At 40.7% G+C, this 11,052-nt stretch overlaps 1 protein-coding gene across 1 annotated transcript; it reads left to right on the forward strand.

Annotated features, from left to right (window-relative positions):
• Positions 1 to 3,630: 3,630 nt before the first annotated feature.
• Positions 3,631 to 7,406, forward strand: NEFL (neurofilament, light polypeptide). The gene is made up of 4 exons (XM_006864378.1): positions 3,631 to 4,677; positions 5,638 to 5,762; positions 6,330 to 6,649; positions 7,258 to 7,406. Exons 1-4 carry the CDS (start codon positions 3,631 to 3,633, stop codon positions 7,404 to 7,406), a joined length of 1,641 nt encoding a protein of 546 aa, XP_006864440.1.
• Positions 7,407 to 11,052: the final 3,646 nt, after the last annotated feature.

The following is an 11,052-nucleotide window of genomic DNA, read 5'->3' on the forward strand; positions in this document are numbered from 1 at the left end:
ATGGTGAGATGGATGGACACTCATCCATTCTGATCTTGAACTATTCCCACAGCTAACTGTTGGCAGGGAAACTTTTCTCTGATATTCTTTATAGGCCTGGCTCCTTAAGAAATTGGGTCTAAACCTGCACTTTTCAAAACAAGTGTCAATATAGATTTTTTATTGTGTCAAAGGTTTCTAGAATAATGATCAGTCAGCATGTTCCAGGTCCTCTTCCAGCTGATGTTTCCTGACTTTCTTGGCTCCAGAAAAGTAGAAAAATCATTACATTGGTTCTAAAATAGTTACATATTATGAGCTCATGGTAATGTAAGCGTTTATTTTTTAGCTAAAATGCCTCAAAACCGTTCTTTAAGGGATTATATAGGCGTGAAGGAGTATTAATGGGTTTTTATCATCCATTTCTATATTTATTCAAAAATAGTTTTAATTTCCTCCATTGTGTTTTGTGTTTAAAGGGAAAAAAAAAGTTACTACAGCAAATAACACTAATGCAGAAACATTCATGGGACGGAAAAATAAAAATAATTTTTTTTTTTAGCAGTTTGAAACTACCAGCCATGCCACAGGAGAAAGACTAGGCTATCTGCTCCTGTAAAGATTGACAGCCTTGGAACCCTATATAGGGTCACTATGAGTTGGAACTGATTCCATAGCACACCACCACCACCACCAAATATATTTAATAAAATGGCTCATTTTACCTTTGTTTTTACAAATAGAGCAATTGCAAAGTAGACATGCAGAGCAAAATGCTGAATATATGAATTAAAAAGAATGACAGGGCAGAATATTAGACAAGAGGCAGGCATGTAGCAGAGAAAGACGGGAGGTCTGTTAATCAAAACCCAGATACTGTCTGGGAACCTTAAGTCCAGGGAGCTTCCCTAAAACAAGACTATAATAGAAACTGAGGTGGCTGTGTCAGAACCCACTAAAAAGAGACATGTACTATAACTCTCTCCCCACTTTCTGTTCACAAAGTACAGCAAACGTACTTTTCCCATCAATGAGATGGGAAAAGTACACCTTTCCCATCTCATTCTCACTCTTCATCACTGCTTTCTCTGATACCCAAAGAATGGTAACTGATACACCACAGTTATCTTCTCTCAGCAACATCTCAGGGCTCTGCAGCATCAGGCACCGCCCTTGCTTCTGGGAAGACTTCCTCTGCAGTCTCCAGCTTTAGCTAGAAGCCTTGACAAAAAAAAAAAGCTGAGGGATTTAAGATCTCTGAGGGTGACCTGAAACTCCTGGGGGAAGGGAGCTGGCACAATAGAAATGCATTCATGAATACCTAACATTGCAGTGCAGACAGACTCATAGAGTGTGAAACAATGTGGTTGATGAAGAGCAGAGTTTTTTTTTTTTTTTTTAATGGAAACAATGCATTCTTTCACATTTAGATAATTGAGAACAGACCAAAAGAGGATTCATCCACTCTTTCTCTCCTTAGAGAAGCCTTTCCCAATGTGGAATGACTGATGGATGAGAACGTTAAGGATATGTTGGCTATAAAAAATCATAAGGTTTTCATGGACCAGATCATATTCAGAACTGCCTAAAAACTTTAGTCCTGGTGTGGCACTGCATGATAAGCACTGGACTAACCCACAAGGTTAGCATTTCAAACTCACCAGCTGTTCCTCAGAACTCCTATATAGGGTCCCTATGAGCTGAAACTGATTAAATGGCACTTAATAACAAATAAAGACAAACAAGGGCTTTACGCTTAAAATCCTAGAATGCTGGAGCTTAGTGGGGCCTCAGAAATAATTTAGTCTTGACAGTTTGAAACTATCAATGTCATTGTTGCTGAATTTTTATTATTTAAGACAATAGAGTTTGTGAAAAAGCAAACAAAAAACCCCACCCCAACCATGAAGGTTCTCAGCTGCCACCATTCCCTGTACTTTGTAAAGGGTGGGATATCAGAATCATGGGTTTTTAGAGTCTGAAAGGACCTCTGAGGCTAAGCTTTATTCATATCCCCTTGGGGAGAGAAGTGCAGTTCCTCTGCAAGCAAGTGTAGCACACACTCAAGCACTTCACCCTCTGAGCAACACTGTGAAACACCCCTTCGGCTCCTTTATGTCAGCCCTTCAACTATTTGAAAACAGTTATCATGTCTCCCTTTGTTCACCTCTTCAGAAAGTAATCTACAAGTTGTCCTTTAAATGTTGTTTTACAAATAAAACAAAATAAAGGCTGGCATAGAAAATCTTAAGTCTTTTAAGTCAATTTCTGCAGCCCTCCATCAAACTGGAGGGACTGCTTAACACAGTAGGCATGAAAATGCTCTGCAAACCGCAAGACTACTGTATTTAAGGTACATTGGGGCATGCACACTGTGTCAGCTTTTGGATGCTTTCTGAAGGAAATCCATAGATTTCTGACTATCTCTGTTATCTATTATAGTGAATGAGAGAAAGAATTACACCACTCTGTTCCGTTTGCACTAGAGAGATGTCCCTGGGCTGAGTTCTCTTTCCGGGAGACCACCCAGGGCTTTCTGGCTAGCTACAACATTCCCTCTGAAAATCCGCAAGTTTCTCATGACTTGTGTAAACCATCAGGTTGGGTGCTACACAGCCTGTAAGAGGAAAACGAGCTTTATTGTGATGGTGGTGGTAGTGTCAAGCAGGAATTTAGCTTAGTGAAGAAGATAAAGGCATCAGCCTCTAGTTCCCCGCAGCAGAGCTTGCTGCTACCTCTACAAGTCGGTCTTTTTCTTCTCGGTTAGTTTCAGCCTCATTCCCAGTTCTCATCCACCTACACACTTCAACACTCTAAAAGCATTTGAGACTTCAAAACCTAAGAACGAAAGGATAAATTCTAGGAACAGTTAACAAGATGAAAAACTGCGTGAAGAGTTTACAATGATAAAATGAACACCTCAGTGCTGCAATTTCACGTATGGGGGTGGGGATTTATCCACTTGTGCGGAGGAACCGCGCATTAAAGAAAAACTAACCGGAAAACAAATGAGATGAATTAAAGAAACTGTCAAGAAAATCTACTAAGAAATTTAAAACTTTTATACACAAATGCCACATGCATGTAACCTTAGACTGTCATTTATATTTCAAATGCCCTGGCGGCGCTGCACTATCACCGGAAATTTCAGGGTGTGTGTGTGGGGGGTGATTAAAGAGGCTCCTGGTGGGAAGGGGGGAGAGTTAACCGGCTGAGAAAAAACTAGGGAGTGAGAATGGGGTACTGGGGGACACTTAAGCATTCGAGTGATATGGGATCAAGGAATAAGTAGGGTGGAGGGAGTTGGGAAAGGAAAGGAGTAGGGGAATACAGGGTCTTGAAAACTGAAGACCTCCGAGAAAAGTGGAAAGGACAAGAGAGCCGCAGCTTCCCAGCTGCCCGTCACACGCCCCCGCCTTTCCTTTTGCGCAGAATCCTCCTCTTGGCTGCAGCAGCGCGCAGCCCCCACTGGCCGAGAACGCTGTGATCGATCGCAGGCTGCGTCAGAACGCTCCCCAGTATAAATAAGGGAGGCAGGACGGCGCTGAACCGCACACAGCCATTCATCCTCCCTTCTCCCTGTCTTCCTCGTCCTTCTTTCTTTCTAGGTCCCCATCTCTGCCGCCAACCAGAGGATCATCGCTAGCCACCATGAGTTCCTTCAGCTATGAGCCCTACTACTCGACCTCCTACAAAAGGCGCTACGTGGAGACGCCCCGGGCGCACCTCTCCAGCGTGCGCAGCGGTTACAGCACCGCGCGCTCCGCTTACTCCAGCTACTCGGCGCCCGTCTCCTCCTCGCTCTCCGTGCGTCGGAGCTACTCTTCCAGCTCCAGTTCCCTGATGCCCAGCCTCGAGAGTCTCGACCTGAGCCAGGTAGCCGCCATCAGCAACGACCTCAAATCGATCCGCACGCAAGAAAAGGCACAGCTACAGGACCTCAACGACCGTTTCGCCAGCTTCATCGAGCGCGTGCACGAGCTGGAGCAGCAAAACAAGGTCCTGGAGGCCGAGTTGCTGGTCCTGCGCCAGAAGCACTCCGAACCGTCTCGCTTCCGGGCGTTGTATGAACAAGAGATTCGAGATTTGCGCCTGGCGGCGGAAGACGCGACCAACGAGAAGCAGGCGCTTCAGGGAGAGCGCGAAGGGCTGGAGGAGACGCTGCGCAACCTGCAGGCGCGCTATGAAGAGGAGATGTTGAGCCGTGAGGACGCAGAGGGCCGGCTGATGGAGGCACGCAAAGGTGCCGACGAGGCTGCTCTCGCCCGCGCGGAACTCGAAAAGCGCATCGACAGTCTGATGGACGAAATCGCTTTTCTGAAGAAAGTGCACGAAGAGGAGATCGCCGAGCTGCAGGCGCAGATCCAGTACGCGCAGATCTCCGTGGAGATGGACGTGTCGACCAAGCCCGACCTCTCCGCGGCGCTCAAGGACATCCGCGCGCAGTATGAGAAGCTGGCCGCCAAGAACATGCAGAACGCTGAAGAATGGTTCAAGAGCCGCTTCACAGTGCTAACCGAGAGCGCAGCTAAGAACACCGACGCCGTGCGTGCTGCAAAAGACGAGGTGTCCGAGAGCCGACGTCTGCTCAAGGCCAAGACCCTAGAGATCGAAGCTTGTCGGGGTATGAACGAAGCACTGGAGAAACAGCTGCAGGAGCTGGAGGACAAACAAAACGCGGACATTAGTGCTATGCAGGTATTGGAACTATCTAAAATAAACTGGGGAGAGGGCTTTTGTGGGATTTGGAGGAAGGAGGGTTGAGGACTGCACCCAGAAAGTGGAGGCCAGAGTGAGACATCTGCATACATGGGGTAGTAGGACTTGGGAGGGGTGGGGCACTTGGGGGGAGGGGGTTAGGACAATCCTGCAGTCAGGAAGATTTGCAGTGCAGTGGAATCTTTGTTCCGCATCAAAGCTACTCAGCCCTGCCAGGTGGTTGGGTGGGGGTGGGGGAGAGGTGAGAGTTGGGCGTTGGCTCAGGCTTGCGGTAACATTTGCACTCTATTGTACTGCATACAATGCAAATTGTTTTGCAACATGTATTGAAAGATAACAATTAATTAAAACAGCGAGTAGCTCTCATTATTTCTGAAGGATAACTATGATTAACAAACTTTGTGATTTGTTTTACCAACCTTTCCCTTTCCCTATCAGGTAGGTAGGACTACAGTCAAAATTGTAGTAGATAATTAGTTAATAATGTTCACAGTGAACCATTTCTTTTTCAAGGATCTACATCTTCTGGGTAAAAGGGAAACTAATAAATAAAACACTTTAGAGCAAATACATTGTTTTGTAAAACACATTACATTTTTTCTTTATCTTATAAAAAAATGGATTCATATTTTTTCATGTGACCTGGATAAATCAGCAATCGTTAATCTATGATCAGTGAGTGAGAAATAAAATTCCTGTATCAACTTAGTTTCTTTATAGACATCATGATAATTGCATTGTACTAATTTAAAAAATGGGATTTTTTTCCTTTCATTTCACTCTTTATGAAAGTACATAATTTAGGGGAGGAAAGAAAGACTTAAAAAGGGAAAAGACAGTTGCTTTAGGAGAGGTTTTATCTTTAATTGAAAACTAGGTCCTTGCAAAAAGGATTTATGGTTGAATTTTTTGTATGTTTTTTTTTTATGCTGTTTACAGGACACAATCAACAAATTGGAAAATGAATTGAGAACCACAAAGAGTGAAATGGCAAGATATCTAAAAGAATATCAAGACCTCCTCAATGTGAAGATGGCTTTAGATATTGAAATTGCAGCTTATAGGTAAGAATTTGTTGTTGTTAATTGCCCTTGAGTCTGTTCTGACCCATAATGACCCTGTATAGAGCTTCCAGAGAACAGCTGGTGAGCTTGAACCATCAACCTTGCGATTCAAACCGACTTTGCAGTTCAATGCATTAACCCATAGCACCACACCAGGACTCCACTGGTAAGAGTAGAGGGGCAAACATTGCTGCCATTAAACCTTACGAATAAAATCTAAGTCAAGTTATGTTAAACAATAAACTAAACAAGAAACCTTTCAGATTAGTCCTTATCTTTGAAGGACTTACTAATTATTCATTTTTTTTTGTTTCTTTTGAGAAGGTATTTATACATAATATAAAACATAACTAGTCCTTAGCATTACATTACATTTAAAATCTAATGTCATGCAGATTTTTTTTCCTGGTCACAAAACAATCAGTTATTAAATTGGGATGATTCCCAACCCTGCTTTAGCTTTCTTTTGTTATTAGGGATGACACTAGAGTGGTGGGCTCAGAAAAGGTCATTAAAAACACTTCCTGTGTTGGTGATGTTAACCCTGCTTTCCACGTGTCTCCCCAGGAAACTGTTGGAAGGTGAGGAGACACGGCTCAGTTTCACCAGCGTGGGAAACATAACCAGTGGCTACTCCCAGAGTTCTCAGGTCTTTGGCCGATCTGCCTATAGCGGTTTACAGACCAGCTCCTACTTGATGTCTGCCCGCTCCTTCCCATCTTACTACTCCAGCCACGTCCAGGAAGAGCAGATTGAGGTGGAGGAGACCATTGAGGCAGCTAAAGCTGAGGAGGCCAAGGATGAACCTCCTTCTGAAGGAGAAGCAGAAGAGGAGGAGAAGGAGAAGGAAGAAGCTGAGGAAGAGGAGGGAGCAGAGGAGGAAGAAGGTATGATACGAAACAAATTCCTATAATTTCCATGTCAATGTTTGTTAAGAGATATATAAAAAAGGACACATTGCTTATGCCAAAAAAGCTTTATTCATACATGACTTTAGAATTGCAAAGAACACATTTATCCATTTGTTCAACAAAATGCTAGTAAGCACCTTCCATGAGTGAGGCGATGTGTCAAAATTGGTTATCCTCCCAGAGATGTCCATCTCTACTCAGCTTAATAGTATTTTTTTTTTTTAAATAACATTAAAAATGCCAACCTCCAGCTGCTTTTTAATTCCTATTAAATTTCATTTTAAAATATATTCATTTAACACAGCAGTCTAGTGTCCTAAAGAACAGTAAGTGAATACTTAACCTGTAATAAAAGAAACACTAAGGTTAGGTCTAGAGAAGAGTAGACATTCTAAAACCTAGAAGTAATTTCACTGGTGGCAACTCATTCACGTTAAGCACTGAGAATGATTTGTATATTTGGAGCGTGAAGTTCAGAGGGTTTTTGGTAAGCCTTTTGGTATTTGAGTTACCACATAAAATCTAATAATAACATTTATACTAGACTTATCGTGCATTTGAATTTTGTAAATTTTATTTTAAAGCAGCCAAGGAAGACTCTGAAGATGCAAAGGAAGAGGAAGAAGAAGAAGGAGGTGAAGGCGAAGAAGGAGAAGCAACCAAAGAAGCTGAAGAGGAAGAAAAAAAAGATGAACGGGCTGGAGAAGAGCAAGCAACCAAGAAGAAAGATTGAGTTCCCCTTTCCTTAATTATTTCAGGAATAATTCTCCCAAAGTCAGGTCAACTCCATCGCCAACCAATCATTTGGGTTCCAGATACTATATGAATTAAAAAGTCAATATATGTATAATTCTGAGATGACTTTGGTTGGACATTCAATGTTGTGCTATGAAATTTCTCCTTATGCAGAGTATCCGTTTGCTTGCAGAGTGGCTTCCTGGCTTGCTGCCAGTCTGTGCATGGTACATGCTTCTGAGTTCAGGATCTATGGCAATGTGAATAATTCAGATGTTTACAATAAAAACACGACATGAACCAGTGAATTCACTAATGTTAAACTTCATGGAAAAAAACCATCCTTTGAACCATTGATGGTTAGTAATTAAAGACCTCGAGTTATGTGCAATAAATAGTAAATAAAGTTACACTGAATGACATATCATTTCTTGCTGTGGTTGTTTAATTACAATGTCTTGAAAAAGGCATCAGTATAAGCTATATACAGACTATTGACCTCTAAGTAGTTATTTTAAGTTAAAAATTTAACAAGGACAATATATTTTTTATATTAACTGGTAATCCTGAGGGAACAATTAGGTTAATACCATTCATTATCTCCTCTCCCTCCAAAATTTTACACATGATAAATGAGTAAAGGAGAGAGTCTCTGGGTTTTTTCAATTTATTTTTATTTTTTATAAAGAACAAATACTTTGCCCCATGAGATGTAATCTGTTATGTTGGGGAATAACTTTCTTAGAGGAGATTCTAAAATTACGTGACAAATACTTTATGATAAGCAGGTAATTTTAACATAAGTATGTAATAATAAATGAACCCAAAACATCATTATAAAATTTTCAAAAATTATTTAAATATCAGGTAGAAGTTGAACTCTGAGCAAATAATATAATCAGAAGGAATTTTATCTGATTAGTGTATGTTTTGGGGAGAAAAGAAAATTTAAAAGTTTATTGCTACTACCAGCATATTGCTTGCTGTCCTGAGCTCATGATTCAATGTGTTGTTGGCTGAATTTTGTTGCCTCAAGTGTATAGCATTTAATGCCACACTTTTTTTTTCTTAACCTTTTAAAAACTGTAGATACATGGTAACAGAAGTATCAGTTGTGTATGGGGGGAGATTATGAAGTTATCACGTTGACATGGCTCTGCATGTATTTATTGGGAAATGTTCAGATAATAGTTCTAATTGGTTGGACATTGCATCAGAAAAATACCCATCTGTCATCCGTATCCACTGTATGGACACTCTTTTACACTTGCATTTGATGTGGAATGTAGATGTAATTATTGACTGCTTTTCTACTTCTATTCTTGGGCAATGGCTTGGTCATCTAATTTCTTTCAGTATTTGTTCTTTTAGACAACCTTTAAAGGTCATGATTTTAATCTGGAAGTAAAATGGTCTCCATTTAAGGTTACTGGATTCCTTCATGTTACATATTTTGAGTTAAAAATATGTTACCAGGCAAGTAGTTAAAATATTTCTTTATTATGATAATATGATATGAATTGAAATGTGAAATCTGTCAGTCCACAGGCTTCTGTAAAGACTAGAGATTCCTTTAGAAACAAAGCTTTTCAAATTTATGCTCTTTAGACCTACAATTGATGTACATGATAAACCTCAGACAAATGCAAGCTAAATGTAAAACATAAGTTTAGCATATGGAAACAGCTAGTTGGTTTGAGAATTACTTGATTTGATTGTATTAGGATCATTGTACCATACTCTACCCTGTGTGCCATAATAAAATACTGAAAAGCCAAAATTAAGCGGGTTTGAAATCTCTAAAAAAAACAAACTCCCACGAAGTTACTTCTTTGGTCAGTATCCTTTTCTCTTCTATACCTCACTTCTACCTCAAGTCACAGCAGGCCTACACCTCAAGTCCCTGTCAAAACTCAGGTCTTCTTTTAGTGTTCTCTATCCCAGTGAATGGCACTGTTTCCCAGTCATCCGGTTCTGTAAACCTGATACCTGGGCATGACTTTGTACCACCCATTTCCTTGCATCAATTCCTGTAATCTATCACAAGCTTCTATTGATTTTATTTCCTTTTTGTTAGTTCTTGTTAGGTGCTATCAAGTCTATTCAACTCACAGCGGCTTTATGCACAGCAGAATGAAACATGACTCAGTCCTGTGCCATCCTCACAATTGTTAGCCTGAGTCCACTCAAGCTAACAACTGCTGCCGCCACTGTGCCAATCCATCTTGTTGGGGGTCTTCCTCTTTTTTGCTGATTTCCCACTTTACCTAGCATGATATCCTTCTCCAGGAAGTGGATTCTCCTGATACGACCAAAGTATGCGAGATGAAATCTGGCCATTCTGGATTCCAAAGAGCATTCTGGCTTTACTTCTTCCAACATGGCAGCCCATGGTACTTTTAATATTCTCCTTTAACGCCATAACTCAAATGCATCAATTCTTTTTCAGTCATCTTACTGTCCAACTTTTACATACATATGAGGTTATTGATAACTCAATGGCTTGAGTGAGGCTCACCTTAGTCCTCGAAGTGACATCTTGGCTCTTCAACTTTAAAGACGTCTTTAATGAAGTCTTGTGTAGCAGATTTGCCTAATGCAATACATCATTTGAATTTTTAGCAGCTGCTTCCATGAGTGTTGATGGTGGATCCAAGCAAAATGATGTCATTGATAACTTGAAATCTTTCCTCTATTTATCATGATGCTATTTATTGCTCCCCAGCCGCTTCTTGGAAACACTATACAGACAGAGTCTCTATGAGTCATAACCACTTCAAACGACACTTAACAACAACAACATTCATTGCTCCAGTGGTGAGGACTTTTTTTTCTTTGATGTGCAACCTATACAAAAGGTTATGGTCATCAATCTTCAACAGTACATATTTAAAAACCTCTACATTTTCAGCAAGCAAGGTGGTTGTTAATGAGTCTGCAATCCTGATGCCTTGTTTTTCTTCATATAATCCAGCTTCTCGGATTATTTACTCAGCATACAGATTGAATAACTATGGTGAAAGAATATAACCTTGAGGCACACCTTTCCTGATTCTAAACTATTCAGTGTCCCCTGTTCCCTACCAACAACTGCATCTTGGTCTCTGTACAGGTTCCTCATGAGTACAATTAAGTGTTCCAGAATACCCATTCTCTTCAATTTGGTCCAAAACTTTTCATGATCCACACAGCTGAAAGCTTTTGCATAGTTAATAAAGCACAGGTCAACATCTTTCTGGCATTCTCTGCTTTCAACCAAGATTCATCTGATGTCAGCAATTATATCAATCATTCCACGTCATCTGAATCTGGCTTGAATCTCAGGCAGTCAGTGTAATGTTGTAGTCACTCTTGAATTATTTTGAGTAAAATTTTACTTGCTTGTGATATTAATGATGCTGTCGGATGATTTTTGCATTGTGTTGGGTCACCTCTCTTTGGAATGGGCACAAATATGGATCTTTTCAAATCAGTTAGCCAAGTAGCTGTCTTCCAAATTTCTTGTCATAGATGAATGAGTGCCTCCAGTGCTGCATCAGTTTTTTGAAAGATTTCAGTTTGTATTCCATCAATTCCTTGAGCTTTATCTTCACCAATGCCTTCAGTGCACCTAGGACTTCTTCATTCAATACCATTGGTTGCTA

This window comes from Chrysochloris asiatica, unplaced genomic scaffold (assembly GCF_000296735.1).
Source record: "Chrysochloris asiatica unplaced genomic scaffold, ChrAsi1.0 scaffold00064, whole genome shotgun sequence".
NCBI classification, from domain to species: domain Eukaryota; kingdom Metazoa; phylum Chordata; class Mammalia; order Afrosoricida; family Chrysochloridae; genus Chrysochloris; species Chrysochloris asiatica.

Bases quoted from the DNA above. Each gene is read 5' to 3' on its own strand.
- NEFL (XM_006864378.1), top strand. From the start codon at position 3,631: ATGAGTTCCTTCAGCTATGAGCCCTACTACTCGACCTCCTACAAAAGG. The intron at 5,763-6,329 runs GTAAGAATTTGT...GTGTCTCCCCAG, and splicing joins ATTGAAATTGCAGCTTATAG to GAAACTGTTGGAAGGTGAGG. The intron at 6,650-7,257 runs GTATGATACGAA...TTTATTTTAAAG, and splicing joins GGGAGCAGAGGAGGAAGAAG to CAGCCAAGGAAGACTCTGAA.